Source organism: Parasteatoda tepidariorum, chromosome 10, assembly GCF_043381705.1.
Source record: "Parasteatoda tepidariorum isolate YZ-2023 chromosome 10, CAS_Ptep_4.0, whole genome shotgun sequence".
In the NCBI taxonomy this organism is placed as follows: Eukaryota; Metazoa; Arthropoda; class Arachnida; order Araneae; family Theridiidae; genus Parasteatoda; species Parasteatoda tepidariorum.
The window spans coordinates 71,680,795-71,700,089 of record NC_092213.1 but is presented as its reverse complement, the minus strand read 5'-3'; the positions used below and the strand labels follow the sequence as shown (position 1 = coordinate 71,700,089).

General features: G+C 30.8%; 2 protein-coding genes across 2 annotated transcripts in view; both read left to right on the top strand.

The window, feature by feature from the left end:
- Window positions 1-11,546, top strand: part of LOC107437790 (membrane frizzled-related protein-like) — an 18,611-nt gene extending 7,065 nt beyond the window's left edge. Inside the window, exons 3-7 of the mRNA XM_043057349.2 lie at window positions 802-985; window positions 4,424-4,605; window positions 5,895-6,060; window positions 8,132-8,251; window positions 11,440-11,546. Of these exons, the coding sequence (XP_042913283.1) occupies window positions 802-985; window positions 4,424-4,605; window positions 5,895-6,060; window positions 8,132-8,251; window positions 11,440-11,546 (759 nt within the window). The remainder of the gene's footprint in view (window positions 1-801; window positions 986-4,423; window positions 4,606-5,894; window positions 6,061-8,131; window positions 8,252-11,439) is intronic.
- A 1,660-nt stretch (window positions 11,547-13,206) lies between these two features.
- LOC122268452 (tolloid-like protein 1) lies at window positions 13,207-18,021 on the top strand. The gene is made up of 3 exons (XM_043057350.2): window positions 13,207-13,386; window positions 16,044-16,225; window positions 17,836-18,021. Exons 1-3 carry the CDS (start codon window positions 13,278-13,280, stop codon window positions 18,019-18,021), a joined length of 477 nt encoding a protein of 158 aa, XP_042913284.1. The 5' UTR covers window positions 13,207-13,277.
- The last annotated feature ends 1,274 nt before the right edge of the window (window positions 18,022-19,295 follow it).

The following is a 19,295-nucleotide window of genomic DNA, read 5'->3' as shown; positions in this document are numbered from 1 at the left end:
TAGTGGCGCCATCTAGTATGATCAACTTTAATTTGAAAGGGCAGTATGCAGTATTTATTTTAATAATCTGTATGGAAAATTAGAGTTCTGAATAATAATAAGAGTTCAAATAGAAGTTCAAATCAAGTCAAAAAAGATGTTACTGTGCAAGAGTGGCTTCCCCCATAATCCTCTGAAGCAGTTGAAGCACTTCTTGATTTTTTAAAAGTTCTTGCAATTCTTTAATTATTGTAACCAACCTTTGAGCAAGTCCTGTTGTTGGTGGTGGTATGGCACGTGTTCCCCTCCTGCGGGGACGGGCTCTGCACCCCGTGTAGTTGGCTGTATGAGAGTCTCCACAGTTACTTCACTTAGGTGGTGTATTTTCATCTTTTTGGCACTCGTATGATCGGTGTTTGGCGGCGCACTTAACACATCTTGATGGTGAATTACATGATCTTTGACTGTGTCCAAATTCTTGGCAGTTGTAACACTGGATTGGATTTTGCCCGCCTCGGAACCTTTCAATACTGACCGGAATACTTTGTATATTGGTGATAGAGAAAATTTGTCGATTAACATCTGTTTCTGTGAGAATTGTGAGAAAAAGTGGGAGGAGCTTAATTATTTTGTTAAGAAAAATTTATAAACGGATATATATTTAAATATTAAGAAAATTAGTGGTAGTCATAGATCACTTTCCTTGAAAAAAAAAAAGCGAAAAGGAAATATTCTTTCAATCAGTATTTTATGTAATTAGTTATTTTTAGTTATATAATATTAAGCATTTCCTAAATATTAATCATGAAAGTATTTTTATAGCCTTCTACAGATGGCGTTTTATTCATAACATTAAAGCCAGAGAACAAAGTTGTTTACTATTGGTCGAAATCTCTGATGGGCAATTTTACAACAACTTCACCAATAGTTGAAATCCTGTTTAAGCTAAATTCAGCCAAGTTTAACAATTTTCAGCAAACAAGTTTCTCATTAAGTTTCAGGCAAGGTATGTACTCTTTCCCTTTACATAATCTTGTATTTTATAGATCTAAAATTCCCCAGAATCTTCATAAAGAATAAAAGGCTATTTTTCGAATCACTCATAAATTTGCAACTCCTAAAATTTATATATATATATATATATGTTATGCTTTGAAAGCATTAACATTGTAATATCGAAAAATAAGACTTTTTGAAAACAAATTCAGGAACAGGTTTTGTTAAAGTGAGGGCCGGAACCCTACGATGAGAATATTACGTGCTGGTAGACAGATTGGGATGAGAGAGAATGACCTTGCAACGAGGTTTTTATTATATCTTTTTGTACAAAATATTTTAAAATTAATAGGTCTTAGTAGGGGTGCACAACCTTTTTGAGAGAAGGGCCACTTTCACAGCAGGTTCACTAACGAAGAGCCGCACATGTATTTAGACATGTTGACGGCAAATGTACTAATATTTATTCAAACATTAGTGTTCTAATTTTTTTTAGTAATAAACTTAGTAATATATTTGTAGAAAATTAAAGACGTTCAATTATTAGAATTCATTCAAAAATAGGTTTATTAAAATAAATAAACATTGATGAAAAGGATTTTCTTTTTATCATATTACCCAATACAAAAATTTATATCAAAAATAAATTCTAATAAGAGTGAAAGTAGGAAAACATTTAGTACATATTAAGTAATATAAATTTAAATTAAATATTTTAATTGAAGAAAATTTACAAGCTTTAAACAAAACCCTAAAATAAAAACAAAACTGCTATAGTTCAAAATAAAATTAAATACTTTTTGTACTTCATTATTTCTTTTTATTGAATATTTTTTGTATAGAAAACGTTTTCTTTTTTTTTTTTACCGAAAAAGATCATTTAGGCAACAAAAAATTGAAATCAAAATTACAAACAGTAAGCAATTTAAAAATTCACGTTTTCTTTTTTTTTTTTTACCACCACTTTGTGAATTTCTCAGACTGCAATAACATTACATTTAAATTAGGGATGTGATGAGTACTTGGCCCTTCTGTCAAAATTCAGTTGATCAAATGATTGAATAAATATTCAGCACTAGAAAAAAAAATTTCTAACTTTTTTTTAATTTGTATAGATATGATAAAAAATAATATAAAATCATATTTTCAACTATATTATAGCATTGTTTATTAAAAGAAATAATTTTTGCACAAATTTGTTAAATTTTAAAATCCATGTTTCTGCACATGGCTTGCAAATTTATCTTCTAGAAGACAAGTGGAAAAACAAAATTTGAAATTACTTGAAACTAGATAACTTTATAGTGAACTCAAGTTTTTGCATTTCTGCCTTTTCTTGAAAAAAAAATTATATTTAAATAAGTCAATTTCGTCTTTTTTTCGACACTTTTAGTTCTAAGAATTCAGGATTTTTTTTCTTCAGTTTTTTTTTTTTTTTTTTTTTTACAACGTCGCATTTCTACAGCACGTCTCATACTATTAATTTATTGCCAATTTTTCCCTGTGCTGTAATATAGATAACCGGTAACTTAGATAACTGTGATATTCATTGTCAAAGTTTTGCTTTAGGAACTAAGAACAATTTTTTTAATCTGTTTTTTTTTCAAATAACTTTTTATAAGCATTTTTAATATGACAGAGTACTTTGTTAAATGAACGTTACTGATGAATCTTATTTTATAGCAATTTTTTTCTTCTAAAATTATGGCATGTTGAAAATTTTAGATTTTCACTTAAAAAATGTTATGTTTTTGCCGTTTGAACGTTTTATGTTTTTGTATCTATCTAGCATTTTTTTCTTCTCTTTTTTAAAAAAAAAATCTTTTTTATGGACGTTTTTATTAAAACGCGTAAATTTTTCTGGTAATAGGAAAACTGAGTCGTTCAGCCATAAAATTTTCTTTCGAAAATTAAGATATATTTTTTTTTCTTTGCTTTCCTTTTGTATACAAACTTTAGTTTTTATGATAAGTGTGGCATTTTCAAAAGAGTTTCTGATAGGTCCTATTTTTTAGCTTTATTTTATGAATACGTTTTTCAAGAAAATATTATTCTTAGCATTGAAATTTTGGTTTCAATGTTGCTATGCTGCTAAAATATGTCGCTATTTGGCCTCGAATATACGGTATTCGGCCGATTTTTTTTTGCCGAATATTCGGTATTCTCTCAAATCACAATTCATTACCATATTCGATGAAATCAAATTCATGGCCGAAAAAACAAAAACAAAAAAAAAAGATAAGAAGCATTTACGAAAAAACTGTTCCGCGAGAAATTCGCGTGTAGTAATAGCATCGTAATTAAATAACGGGATAGTCAAAATAACGTGGAAAAGTATAAAATAATTGGAAAAAAATCATTTAAATTTATGTACGAATAACTCAGCACGAATAAAGCGTGTCATATGCGCGATTGAAAATTCGCATGTCGTAATAAAATTATCGGAATTTTTTACACTACGTGGGAATACATAGCAATAACTGCCGAAAAAAAAGAAAAAAAGTCACTTAGATTTACAACGATGTTGTTGTTGTTAATTTACGTCGCACTAGAGCTGCACAATGGGCTATTGGCGACGGTCTGGGAAACATCCCGGAGGATGATCCGAAGACATCACAATTTTGATCCTCTGCGGAGGCGATGGCACCCCCGCTTTGGTAGCCTGACGACCTACGCGCGAAGTCGAGCACTTTATGGTAGCACAGTTTAACGAGGACCAATACCGCACACCCTCGGTCCCTACGCAGACTGATGTAAGTGGTCCCCCACCCGCACACTGACCGCAGCCAGTGATGCTTGACTTAAGTGATCTGCTGGGAACCGTGTCTTATCGATCAGTCCACTGCGGGACAGATTTACAACGATATCGACATAAATAAACAAACAGGGGTGAAAGCGAGACGGGTAACGCGAAGGTAAATTCCGGGTCAATGCATAATTCGAAGTCGCTACCACCACGCTACTGATCATTTACCAGAACGGCAATACCGCTTATCTACCAGAAAGGTTCTTAACAATCTATTTTTCTGTGGCAGCATGATTTAAGTGTTAATAATTATTTTTTGATTTAATACATTTGATTTCATTATGATTTTTTTTCCCATAAACTTTTACGTTTTCGCGAAGTTTTTTAAATATTAGATAATAGTTTGTATTTTAATTATTTTATTTCCACTATGTAAAACATTTCTCAAATGACCATATAGTTCAAAAGCTATTAAAATAAAAAAATCTGTTAATTTTTATGCTTTCAATATTTTAATTATCTTTGAAATGTACTACCAGTCTACGAAAAATATATTTGTGGACAGGCTTTGCGTTCTCCTTTAAAGTAATTTCAGAGATGCTTAAATTGGATAATAACATCCAGCTAAAGTAATTTCTTGTATTATTATTTTTTCTTCTAAAAGTATATTTATTTTCTTATTAAAACAGACTTAATTTTCAGAATGTGGTGGAGTTTTCACCAAACCTACGGGAATATTAAAGAGTCCATATTACCCAGCAAACTATCCAGCTCTAGCAGAATGTATATACGAAATTCGTACGAGCCCTGGAAATATAATCAATATTACATTTAACAATATGGTGATAGAAGATGCGCTCCTATGTCGATATGACTATTTAAAGGTAAAGTAGTTTCTTATCTTGTTTAATATTTGGTTACTTAAGAAACTTGTTAAATGTTTTCGACAGAGTGATTAGTTAGAAATAGTGCAAAAAGAGGTAATTCCTAATAATGTTCTAAAATTTTGTACTCATTATTTTAACTGCCTGTATTGACTTGAAAATTTTTTTACAGAAGTTTATGATCAAAGTAAATATAACTTATGTATCTTTTGATAATTGTATTAAGGTTGAAAAAATTAGATTTACATAGGTTTATCAAAAGTAATGAAGTAATTTTCCATAATAAGGTACTGCCGAGGGGACCCTAGAATAGTCCAACCAGTGACGAATTTTTTAAATCTCGTCAAACTATGTTACCGGATGATATTTCAGGGAGATTATTTTAAACGCCCGATCACACCACCAAAATTCTTAAACCTGATTGGTTATTTGATATGTATACCTACGCTAAAATTGGATTGCATTAGAAAAGAGGTAAAAGGCTTTATTTTTTCGCCCTCTATGCTTCTGATCTCTTATTGTTAGAATGATCATTATTATTCTGTTATTTTTATCGTTAAGTTATTTTTTATTCTTTTAAGAAATATTTCAATAAATTTTTAATAATTTAGATTCTTTTTTTTTTAATAATCAAAAATCAAAGTTGATTGCATTAATGATTTCCAACTTGGCGAAATTTCAAAAAGTCTCCAACAGGTGAGCTATTCTACGATTTTACCGGTACTGCCATAGCATTTGTAATGAAGAAATACTTTTTTTAAAAAATTTTATGCCTTTAATTTAGAATGTAAAGTTTGAAACGAAATGCAGGCGGAAAATATAGTCAGAAATAATGATAAATATATATTTCATGAAAATTAGGTTTAAATCATTAATTTTTATTAATATTAAGCTGGTGACAATCTACGAAATTTGATATTCCTGTGAGAAAATTAGATCGTATCATGCAATTTTATGGCTAATTTGAATGGGCCAACAGCAATTCAAATTTCTTTTATGCATTCATAACGTTTCTATATTACGTAGAGAAATTAATTACGTTGTATTATTATTAAATAAAAACAAATGAAGCTTTGCAATATTTTAATAAACAAAATTTCTCTGTTGCTTATTTGTAATTAAATATTTGTTACTTTTTTAAAAATTGGTTTTTAATAGTTCAAACACAAATAGCCTTTTTAAAACCCGTTTATAACTCAGCTAATTTTCTACTGAAATATAATATCTTGAATGATTTGTTTGTAAATTATGATAATAAAAGACAGAACCATTTACATTTTTTAATTTAGATTCAAGATGGTGAAGAGAAAAACAGCTCTGTTATCGCACTGTTTTGTGGAAATGATGTGCCAAAGCCAGTAATATCTACAAACAATTACTTAAGATTGAGATTTAGCACTGACGGTCATACTGAAGAACAAGGATTTTATGCTACTTATACTGTTGTAGAAAATGGTGAGATCAAACGGTATTAATTATTTTTTTTAACCACTCTTGTATAAGGGTTGGATAAAATTATATAAGTTTCGTGGCGTAACTACCACTATAAATATTAAATACTAATTAACTATTATATAAGACGTGACTTTGATTTCATTTTGTGGTAACAATAGATATATTATGATTGACGTTATCTACTTAAAATCCCCACAATTACATATCTACTCAATGTGAACAGTCTATCTTGAAGCATCAAATGTATTGTAATGGCAAAAGTGCCAGCACAATTTGAAAGGTTACGCTTGAAGCGTTCAGAAATGGTGTCTTTTTTTACCCATTACAAAGCAGTATCTTGTTTGATGTTTCGGGGATACCTGTCTAATCACTTGTACGTCTAATTTACTTATTAGTTCATCAATCTATATGACTATCACCGTTCTAAATCTGTCAATAGCTTCGAAAACTTTCGTTTGTTTTCTTATCCAAGGTATTAGCTTTCGTTTTCTCTCATAATGAAGTCTTAATTACTTTTTGTGCTTCGTCGAATCATTTGTAAGTCTTAGTATGGCATCTGCTGGAGTACAAGTCTCTGATACTGCGTGTACACATACTGATTGAAAACATTTCAGAGATAGATTCGATTTGACGATGAGTTTGCTTTAAATCTTTGTTGTGGCTGGAGACCGATTTATTTATAATTTGCATTATTATCAGGTATACGAGTTCATTTAAATTTTCAGATTTATAGATGGGAAGTGAAGCAGTCCTACAACAGCCCACAATGAGCCAGGGGAATCATGGATGCAAGGTTAAGACTCTATAGATTCGAGCCCAATGGCATGATTGTGGTATTGTGACGAGCACTACTCATAGGCTGCCTTTGCTTCCCTGACAAGCTAGTACCCGTCGATATGAATCTGGGTGGGCTTCAAGCCGCCACTGAGGATAGAACTTCAATCCTCCCCTGTGGGAATTCAATGCAAGTCAATCATCGCGGCTCATAGATGGTCCGAAAGTAATCTTGAAATTTTTATTACAAGAACCGCTCTGTCTAGACAAAAATGCATTTAATTAAAGAAGAAAAATAGGAAAGCAACATTTCCATACTAAAAATGGAAATAAAGTATGTGTTTCTTATAAATAGTCTCTTAAGAAAAAAGGCTTTCTCTACTATGACAAAAGTTTAAAAAGCAGTATCTGTTTTTTATTTTAGTCATAGTATAGTAAACTAAAAACATAAGTTCGTATTATACCAGGTTCCAGGGTATAATGAAGATTCGAATGATTGTTCTTAGCTATATAGAGATTTTAATTAAATTAAATAAAATCTTAACTATAACAGAAATTTTAAAAAAAATTATTAACTGTACAGAAACTTTTATGTTCTATATTATAAATTTACTAAGAGAAAAATTTATTTAAAGAGATATACTTACTAAGAGAAAGAAAAATTGTTCCTGTAAAAAATATTTCAAAATCAGTAGTGACAGCCAACTAAAACGTCATTTCGTTGTTTTAATACATTTGATATCAGCTTCTCCACAGTTATTCTCGGTAAATACATTATCTCCTTAGAGTCTATTGTTCCTTCAAACTATCTTTTTCGAATTTTCCCGCCTTTTCTTATTTTTATTTCATCTTCTTCTCGAGCACAACACTCTTTTGTAGGCCCCATGGCTATTTCAACCACGCATCCTTACCAGCATCTTGTATCTGCGGCGATACCCCTCTAATTTTTAGTTTAAAAACTTCAAAAAAACTTTTTGAAGTCATTCAACGATCCAATTAATGGTTCCAACTTTCTCTAGATATCGGCATCTGTCAGGTTTATTGAAATTCAAGATTTTATCGGAGTTACCTTCCAAGCTTCATCAAATATGGTTAAGCTGTCTTAATTTATTGCGATCGCGAATAAAGATGTTCACATGTGCGATTTTCCAACAAATTGAGTAAATTTAGTGGGAAATTATATGTTATTTTATATGAAAAACTATTATTATCATAATTGTTGTATCTATTACTCGCATAATTTCATACATTAGTGCGTTTTTTTATGAGTAACTGCAACATCTTTGTTTATTCGCAGAACATAGCAAATGTTCTCTTGAAGATAACTTTTACTGTTCCAATACCACTTGCGTTCCAAAGAGTGAGGTTTGTGATGGAATAAAAAACTGTGAAAATGGAGCTGATGAATTTGGTTGCGGTAAGAAAANAAATATGTTTAGTGTTAATGTTAAATTTCTCAAATTAATTTTGTCTTCTTTAAGCATACTGGTTGTAAATTTTAAAATATTTAATAGTATTTCTGTACTTTGACTTAAAACTAATAAAATAACGAAGTTTCTTATAATTACGAATAAGTAGAGGAATAGTTCAGCGTCTATTACGTCAGAAAACGGATTCAAGCAAGTATGAGTAAATGCCATTCATAATATGCCGTTCATATTCTCTACAGTAGTTGGAAAAGGCAGATATTCGGCTTTTAATATTCCAAGATTATGAAAAGCTGTTCTTAATTTCCTCCAAAGCAATTTTTCACTTAGATATACGTTATAGTTGACACATGCAAACAATGCTTATACATCTAATTATCATGTTTATTCGCCTGTTTACTTTACACGGCATTAAAGTAAATTGCATCATGAAAATAGTCTTAAAGATTATTACGAATTTCACAATGATTTAATTTTGCATGGAATTATGTGAAAAATAGTACTGCTAAATAAGAAAAAAAGCTGCTGAATATTTAACTCTTTCCTTTTTTAAAAAACTAAATAATTATATTTAAATTTTGGAATGGTTATTTATTTGATTCGGATTTGAAGAAGCGTAACTATATAGAAAATTTAGCGGATAATACCCGCATTCAAGGCCCAAATATTTTTTGTAAAATAAATTATCTACTTAGTCTAATAAATTTAAAATTTTTAACACATAAACGGTTATAGTTTTTGAACATTTCGCCCATATAAATAATAATCATAATTTTATTTTTTAACTATAAAATTTATTTTTTATTTGGTAAATATTTATTTTCAAAAAGACAATTTTATGCATGAGCAAAAATATCTGCAATTTACTTTGATTTAAATATTGTTATTCCTTAAAGTTTTCTTATATTTTCCTTTCAACCAAACCAGCAACTTAAAATTTTAAAACCAGCAACTTCAAAAGTTTTTAAGAAGTTTTTTTCATCATTTTCTAATATTTTTAGACATTTTTAAGATATTATATACTTCTTGATCCATTTATATCACTTACTTTGCATAATGAACATAATTATGTCAAAATGAAAGCTAATGAATGTAACACATCAGCAAAAGTTTTGTTTGGCAACCAACATGCATCTTCTGCTTTTCTGTTTCTTCTAATAAACTTTGACAGGCTTTTAAAAACAGTAGCCTGCTAGTCTTACATCTTCATGTGTTTTTGAACGTATACCCAATAAAAAAATAAATATTAGTTTTGAAAAAATCCTTGAAGGAAAGAACAGATCTAAAACCAACCTTAAGGAACAGCAAAAATAGTTGTCAATAGTTTGAAAAAATGTATATAAGCAATGCGAGTATTTTTAAAAACTAACTTAAATTTATGAATAGCAGAACACTTATAGATTTGAACAAAATTATTTTAACGTGCTTTCTTTCATATGCGCTTATACGTCATTGTTTATTATATTATTTATTTTAAAACCTATGTATTTTTTTATCCCATAACAGTGACTTTAGATCATACATTTCATATCAGGAATCTTACCAAAAATCCATGATTAATATTTGTAATGATAAAGATAACGCAAAATTGTGTTTTGAAATATGTATGACATTTTCAAATCATACATACTAAGAGTAAAAATATTTTTATCAAAACCAAATCATTCAAACATTCATTTATTGGCTGCAATGAGATTTCTTCTCCCCAAGAAAACTTGACCATCTGCAAGCGATTTTGTCACCCTAAAACTTGTAAGGACTACAGTATGTTTCGAGAAATATGACAAATGTTTATATTTATGAAAAGGAACTGAAAGTCGTGATACAAAAGACATCACCAAAATTGGATTCCAAGTTTTCTAAATCTACTTCTTTTTTATTGGACCATCATAAATTTTCTTCTTTGATTACTAGAAAATATCTACTATCATCCTCCAATGAAAAATGATATACTTACTTAAATTACAAAGATATGAAATTTTATAAAGTTCTCACTGTATTTATATACGAGTATATGTTACTCTAATGATTATGAATGGTGTAGAAAGTACAAATAAAATGTATAATAAAATAGAAGAATTTTATTATAAGAAAAATATAAATATAGATTGAAGATTGAAGAGATTCTTGAGAAAGTATTTTAAATGACAAGTTAGTGGATTTGCGAATAGTAGTTTTAGGAAGTTTGGGTTGACATTTAGAAAACTACCTTATTAAAAACACAGCCCTATTAAAAACTTCCTTATTTTATGTATGTCAGAATAATTTACTATTAAATACATCATTTCGGTTTCCCTTTTATTAACATCTACACAGAGAAAATTGAGTATACTAAACGTTTAATTCTCTATCTTTTCAATACATTATTACAGCAGATTTTATTTAACATGTAACATCTACTTAAAGGAGCGCTATACCGGAAGAGAACCTTTACATGGCGGATTCTGTTTCCCCACCATCAGCATAGTAATATTTAAAGTTCAGTGAAAAGTTATTTAAAGTAAACTTAGAATAAACTGTGATGTTTCAAATGGTGAAAAAATGTTTTCAAAATGCTTAAGTACGAACAAATTATTGCAGAATTACTTCTCTTCTGTCCTGAATTATCCTACAGTAATTTGTGTGAATTTTAATATATTGAAGAAAAATAAATTCTACACTTGAAAATGCATGGTATATTTTCGGTTTACCTGTACTCATTTTTCCTATACTTTAATTTTTAAATTAATTATGTAGGTGAAAAAAGAAGATGTAATCAAAGTTATTTATTTATTTAATGATTGATTATTATACACAATTTTATTCTGCTAATATCAGCAACAAAACTTTTTCTGTTTCTTTCTACAGTGGATAAAAATAATTAATTTAAGCAATTTATGGTCCATCTAACATAAAGGCTTAAGTTGAGTTACTTACTATTAACTTAAAATGACTGTTTTTTAAACTAAGGTAATATGACATTTTCCTGGCATTCAAGATTTGGTGAATTTCTATTTTTTTTTCTCTCGAGCAAATGTCAATGAACTACACTGCTGTCTATAAGATATTAATAAGTGTAGCTAAAGAAGTATACAAAAAACTTTTTAGATTATTTTGAAAACTTTGAATTTGAAGAAATTTTTTGGTCAGAATTGTCATGTTTCGTGAGAATCACTCATATATTCTTTTTTTCACAAAGAATTGCTGCCTATTCGTGTTGCAGTGCTAATCGCAGCTGCGGAATTGTTGCTGGCGACTGTGGATAAGCGTCTCCCTAGAGTGCCCACATGTTTTCTATTAGTTTAAAATCCTGGGATCTCTCCGGCTATACCATGCATGCAATATCTTTACTTTCCAACAGTTCTGTGACAGCCATTGTACGACGAGGTGTAACATTATCGTCCAGGAAGATGAACTCAGAATCGACAGCAATCTAAAAAGAGAGGAAGGAGAGCCTTGGTGCATTAACGGACACCAGTGTTTGAAATTCCTTGGAAGATGAGTAGATCAGTATGGGTACCAAGCATCATACCGTCCCCCCCCCTAAGAACTCCGCACCCTCCAAATCGGTCTTTTTCGTTGATGTTAGAGAAGATATTGCGCGTTTCTTCCTCTCTCCGGGTGCGTATGCGTACAAAATTACTGGTCAGACTAAATCTGCTCTCATCCGTAAGGCTCCATTGCGTATCTGTCCAACTTTTGTGTTCCCGGCACCACATTAAACGGCGTATCAGGTGAACTATCGTTAATGAACCTCAGTCTAGCAAATAGACCACCCTTGTTCAGTCTATTGGGCACGATAAAACTCGATATCGGGCGTACAGTACTTTGCTGTGTATGCCTAGCGATTTATCCTGCTGTCAGCCGCCCGTTTCCTCTACCTTGAAGGAATATATACCAGTCAACCACCGCAGCGGTTGTGCTGGAACGACTCCTACCAAACCGCTGGACAGGTGTTTCTGTCCACTGAAAAATGTTCCAAGCTCATGAAACGATGCTGTGGGCGATTTTGAACTGCTCAGCCAAACTGGTCACGCTTCGACCTTCTTCCAACTTCCCGATGACACGACCTCGCGTAAACTCATCCAGATGTCGTCTTCTGTGTTGTCTATCAGCCGTATCACTCCATGACAACAAATTCAGTTCGTTTAAACTTATTGATACTGTATAATTCCATTCACATAAATACTGAGCTTCCGCTATTTCACCACCAGGTCGTTTTATTTCCTTACGACAAGCCCGCTGGTACCTCATGGTGCACATAGGTAAATTTTCTACTTTACCTTACCTTGATTGGTCTTCTTAATGACATTTCCCTCCTTGTAACTGCCTGTTTTTGCGCTGTGGTAGTTTTTCCATTTTGTACTAATTTTTGCGCAGCAGTGTACTAATAGTATAACAAAACAAAACTTAGTAGTGTTGTTGCGTACTATGGATAAAGTCCTTAAAACATTTCACTTTCAAAGAAATGACCTTGAACAATCGTGAGGTAAAATTTTCTACAGGGAAGAAAAAAATTATTTTAGGAGCTTGAACATTATTCATAACCTACTTCAATATTAAAAAAAATCATTCCAAGCAAAAAATCTAAGTTCAAAATAATGCCTCTTATTTATTGACTGTTCATCACTGCTTAATATGTTATCATCCTCATTTGCATAAGAACTGGGCACCTGAGGCTTTGCGGCTCTTTTCCCATTCATCTTGAAAATAAAAGAGAAAAATAAGCATGGTAACAGTTAAAGATACAGCGCGATAAATGGAGCGTTTAAAATTTTATAAACGAATATATATTTAAATATTAAGAAAACTAGTGGTAGTTATAGATCACTTTCCTTGGAGAAAAAAGCGAAAAGGAAATATTCTTTCAGCCAATATTTTATGTCAAAATCTAATTAGTTATTTTTAGTTACATCATATAAATCTTTATTTAAATATTAATCGTGAAAAGTTTTATTATAGCCTTCTTCAGATGGCGTTTTATTCATAACATTAAAGCCGGAGAACAAAGTTGTTTACTATTGGTCGAAATCTCTGATGGGCAATTTTACAACAACTTCACCAATAGTTGAAGTCCTGTTTAAGGTGAATTCAGCCCAGTTTAACGATTATCAGGAAACAAGCTTCTCATTAAGTTTCAGACAAGGTATGTACTCTTTCCCTTTACATAATCCTGTATTTTAGAGATTTAAAATTCCCTATGAATCTTCATAAAGAGTAAAAAGCGTTTTTTCGAGTCACTCATAAATTTGCAACTCCTGAGAATTATATATATTCAACATAAAAAGCTTCTACTAATCTTTTTATGTTACTTCTTTGCTATAAAACAACTCCTAATTAATTATTCTAATGGAAACGCTTTCTCATGCTTTTAACCCTTTGAAGGTTATGAACGAGTTCAGTTCGCAATTGAATCGTGCCTCATGATGCGCGCAGACGAGTTCCGCTCGGGAGCAAGATTTTGACCGTAATGGTTAGTAACGAGCACTACTCGCGTAGTGAAATTTTTTCCCAATGAGCGCTGACGAGCTGAACTCGTTCGCCATTATTATTCTGCATTGAATATGTTAAAAACGAAAAGTACGTAAAAACTGTTATTTATATACTACGAATACTTTAAGAAACTTTTAAAACGCGTGAGGCGAGTTATCTACCGCATCCAGAGATGCCAACTTGTTCCGCTTTGTAAAATAGTATTTCCTAGTGATAGCGAAAGTCAAGTTACTTTCAGTTTAGTATTTTTCCTTTTAAGTAATTTTCTCACCAGTAAATTTCAAAAACTATAAGTAACATTTAAAATGCAACGTTATAGCAACAATCTACTGGTTACTCTAATAAAAAGTAGGCGTAACTGTCCGTCTCCAACGAAATTTACTATTACAATTCCAGAAGACGAAGCAGTTGGCATCGCCACAGAAGGGTGACATTTTCGGAAGAACGGAGGTGGAAAACAGATGCCACTTTCGACTACTGTTTGCACGTAATACTGCGCGAAAACTGCTCATTTCCCTGACCGTCAAAGGGTTAACAAGCCACACCCTGTTCTTAAATTTATTTTTGGCTCAAGTATGCATAATTAAAAGTAAAGACTTTTTTACTTTTACTCTTTGAATCGCTTGACCTAGTTAATAAACCAATAGTAATTTGTAAAATTTCACTCTTTTCCCTAGATCGAGACATTTTTGGATTTTCCCCGCCAGAAAGACTGAACGTTGATAGAGTAAACTTTACTTTTCGCTTGTCACTCAACAAAGAATGATCAAATAAGAATTATTTTGCTTTCATTAGAATTCTGTGTCTGTTTTCCTACTCGGTCCGACTGCATCATTTTACAAGCCGAGCAGGATTATAAAACCTGCTGGAAACGGGCATAGGATATGAATAAATAATCTTTCTCTTGTCAAAATATAATTCAAAAATAAAATTACAATTGGCTGAATCATGAAATTGATGCTGAATTGACATTGGTGTCTGAATGCTGAACTGATATTGCTCTTGAAACAGATAACACTCGTGAAACATATTATCCCTTCTAATCCTGAAAAGAAAAAAATCCGAAATATCTCTATCTAGGAAAAAGAGGGAAATCTTAGAAATTACTATTGGGTTATTAACAAGGTCGAGCGACTCCCAGAGATGCCAACTGCTCCGGACACTACAAAATAATTAAAACTACGGTAAATAAGGACAAAGTAAATTTTGCAAACATTTGACAATTTTTGCGTGCTTTTTTAATCGGATTGCATGACATAAATATTATACAGTGGTTAATTATATAAGCCTACAAATTATTTAGAAATAGTGGTGGATAAAAATCCACTAANCAACTGCTCCGGACACTACAAAATAATTAAAACTACGGTAAATAAGGACAAAGTAAATTTTGCAAACATTTGACAATTTTTGCGTGCTTTTTTAATCGGATTGCATGACATAAATATTATACAGTGGTTAATTATATAAACCTACAAATTATTTAGAAATAGTGGGGGATAAAAATCCACTAAATTCAATTTACTACGCCAAGAATCACATTTAATAAACTATCACTTTAAAATATATATTTGCTGTCCGGAGCAAGCTGGCATCTCCGGACTCCCACAAAGAGTAAAAGGAAAAATTTCTTTACTTTTAATTATGCATACTTGAGCCAGAAATAGATTTAAGAGCAGGACGTGGCTTTTTAAGATGTAAAAAGTTTTAATTTTAAAGTGATGACTTCCATCGTAGTGCAAAGAGTTAAAGCATGAAGTTTGTTTGCCAATGAAATATATATATATATNTTTTATATATATATATATTAGCTGTAACGAATCAAGCAAGCTACATTAAAGAAACTGTTCTTTTTTATTAAAACATATTTATTTGGCAAGCACACACAAACTAAGCAAAATTAAATTAAAATACCCATAACGGTTTGATAAAAACCTTGCAAAATAAATGAAAAAAACCGTGACGGCTAAGTATGAACCAAAAATTCAAAACAAAAACTATTCTCATTAAAATCAAGAGATTTTGATGCGACATTCTTTAAATTTTAAATTTCTGCTTCTATTTTAATTATTTTATTTCCTCTATGTAAAACATATGACCATCAAATGACCATACAGTTCTAAGTCTAAGCAAGCAACATGTGTTGTAAATTTTTATGATTTTAATATTCTAATTATTTTTGCAATATACTACCAGTCTACAAAAAATAGATTTGTGGGCAGTTTTGCATTCTCTTTTGAAATAATTTCTTGTACAATTTCTTCTACTGTTGCCTATTTATTTTCTTATTAAAATATACTTAACTTTCAGAATGTGGTGGAGTTTTCACTAAACCTACGGGAATACTAAAGAGTCCATATTACCCAGCAGACTATCCAGCTCTAGCAGAATGTATATACGAAATTCGTACGAGTCCTGGACATATAATCAATATTACATTTAACAATATGGTGATAGAACGTGAGACCCGATGTGAATATGACTATTTAAAGGTAAAGTAGTTTCTTGTCCGTTAACACAGGGGCTCTGCCCCTGCTAGCTTCGCTCACCAACTCCTATAATCACCATAATCATTTTTGTGTGTGTGTTTTGTCAATAACATACTATTCAACTGGAAATAAAAATGCGTTTTAATTCAAACTGAATTCAATTCAAGTGTATTAAAATGAAGGATCCCAAAATGTTTTTTTTATTGGATTAACGCATATTTGGTTTTACAGATTTAGTTCCTGATTCTATTGATCTAAATTTGGAATCAAGTCATTTGGCTGGACATCAATAAAACGTCATCTAATATATTTTTCAAAAAATTCCCATTTAATATTTGGTTACTTAAGAAACTTGTTTTTCGACAGAGTGATTAGTTAGAAATAGTGCAAAAATGGTTATTCACAATTATGTCTACAATTTGTACTCGTTATTTTAATTGCCTGTGTAGACTTGAAAATAATTTTACACAAGTTTTTGATCAAGGTAAATATAAATTATGTATCTTATGTATTAAGATTGAAAAAATTAGATTTACATAAGTTTATCAAAAGTAATCATAAAATTTTCCTTAATAAGGTACTGCCGGTTGGATCCTAAAATGGCCCACCCCGTGACGATTTTTTGAAATCTCGCCAAACACGTTTTTGAAATCTCGCCAAACTAGGTTTCCGGAAGATATTTCATGGAGATTATTTTGAACTCCCGATCACACCACCAAAATTCTTAAACCTGATTGGTTATTTGATATGTATACCTACGCTAAAGTTGGATTTCGTTAGAAAAGAGGTAAAAGGGTTTATTTTTTTGCTATTTATGCTTTGATCTCTTGATGTTAAAATCATCGTTATTTTTATCGTCAAGTTATTTTTATTCTATTAAAACACATTTTAATCAATATGTATTAATTTAAAATATTTCTTAATAATCAAAAAGTAACGTTGGTTTCAGTAATAATGGCCGATTTGGCGAGATTTCAAAAAGTCGCCTTGAGGTGGTTTATTCTACGATTTTACCAGTAGTGCCACAGTATTTGTAACAAAGAAATACTTTCTTCTAATTTTATGCCTTTAATTTGGAATACAAAGTTTGAAACGTAATGGAGGCAGAAGATATACTAAGAAAAGATTTATACTTCAGATAATGTATACTTCATGAAAATTAGGGATAAATAAATATTTTACTGGTGAACTGTAATATTTTTTATTGTTTTAAGCTGATGACAATCTACGAAATTTGATATTCCTGTGAGAAAATTAGATCGTATCATGCAATTTTATGGCTAATTTGAATGGGCCAACAGCAATTCAAATTTCTTTTATGCATTCATAACACGTTTCTATATTACATAGAGAAATTAATTACGTTGTATTTTTATTAAATAAAAACAAATGAAACTTTGCAATATTTTAATAAACAAAATTTCTCTGTTGCTTATTTGTAATTAAATATTTGTTACTTTTTTAAAAATTGGTTTTTAATAGTTCAAACACAAATAGCCTTTTTAAAACCCATTTATAACTCAGTTAATTTTCTACTGAAAAATAATATCTTGAATGATTTGTTTGTAAATTATGATAATAAAAGACAGAACCATTTACATTTTTTAATTTAGATTCAAGATGGTGAAGAGAAAAACAGCTCTGTTATCGCACTGTTTTGTGGAAGTGTTGTGCCAAAGCCACTAATATCTACAAACAATTACTTAAGATTGACTTTTAGAACTGATGGTGCTACTGAGTATCGAGGATTTTATGCAGCTTATACTGTTGTAGAAAATGGTGAGATCAAACAGTATTAATTACTTTTTTTTAACCACTCATGTAGAAGGGTTGGACAAAATTATATAACAGTTCTATACTAACTCTATGTGAACAATCTTTCTTTTAGCAACAAATGTTTTGTAATGGCAAAACTGCCAGCACAATTTGAAAAATCATGATTGAAGCTTTCAAAATTGGTGTCTTTTTACCCATTACAAAATAATACCTTGTTTGTGCTTCGAGCCCAATGGCATGATTGTGGTATTGTGAAGAACACTACTCAAAGGCTGCCTTTGCTTCCCTGATAAGCTTGTACCCATCCATATGAAGCTGGGTGGGTTTCAAGCGGTCATTGAAGATCGAACTTCAATCCTTCGCTATGAGAATTCAGTGCTTTTAACAAGTCAAGCATCGCGGCTCATAGATGGTTGGAAAGTAGTCGTAAAATTTTGATTACAAGAGCCGCTCTGCTTAAACTAAAATGTATTTAAAGAAGATAAATTATAAATCAATATTTCAATAATAAAAATAGAAATGAAGTGTGTGCACTTATTAAGAGTGTGTTATGAAATAAGGCTTACTCTACGATGACAAAAGTTTAAAAAGCAGTATCTGTCTTTTATTTTAGTCACAGTATGGTACACTGAATGCATATTTTCGTATTATACCAGGTTTCCAGGGTATAATTAAAATACGAATGGTTATTCTTAGCCATATAGAGAGATTAATTAAATTAAATAATATCTGAACTATAACAGAAATTGAAAAAAAAATAGAACATTGATTAACTGTACATAAATTTTATGTACTATATTATATATTTACTAAGAGAAATTTTTTTTTATTAAGAAATATTTTTACTAAGAGCAAAAAATTGTTCCTGGCAAAAATATTTCAAAATCAGTAGTAACAGTAACAAAATCAGTATACTAAAACGCTATTTCGTTGTTTTAACACATTTGATATCAGCTTCTCCACAGTTATTCTCGGTAACTACAATATCTCCTTAGAGGCTTTTGTTCCTTCAAGCGATCTTTTCAGAATTTTCCTACCTTTTCTAATTTTTATTTCATCTTTTTCTCGAGCACAACACTCTTCTGTAGGCCTTGGTTGTTTCAACCACCTGTTTTTACCACCATCTTGTATCTGCAGCGATACCCCTCTAATTTTTAGTTTAAAAACTTAAAAAAAAAACTTTTTAAAGTCATTCAACGATCCAATTAATGGTTCCAACTTTCTTCAATCGGCATCTGAGAAGTTTTTTGAAATTCAAAATTTTATCAGAGTTACCTTGCAAACTTCACCAAATATG

What these genes read in the sequence shown, in the direction of transcription:
- LOC122268452 (XM_043057350.2), top strand. Translation starts at nt 13,278, where the DNA reads ATGGGCAATTTTACAACAACTTCACCAATAGTTGAAGTCCTGTTTAAG. An exon ending in CTCATTAAGTTTCAGACAAG is followed by an intron (nt 13,387 to 16,043) that starts GTATGTACTCTT and finishes CTTAACTTTCAG; the next exon opens with AATGTGGTGGAGTTTTCACT. An exon ending in GTGAATATGACTATTTAAAG is followed by an intron (nt 16,226 to 17,835) that starts GTAAAGTAGTTT and finishes TTTTTAATTTAG; the next exon opens with ATTCAAGATGGTGAAGAGAA.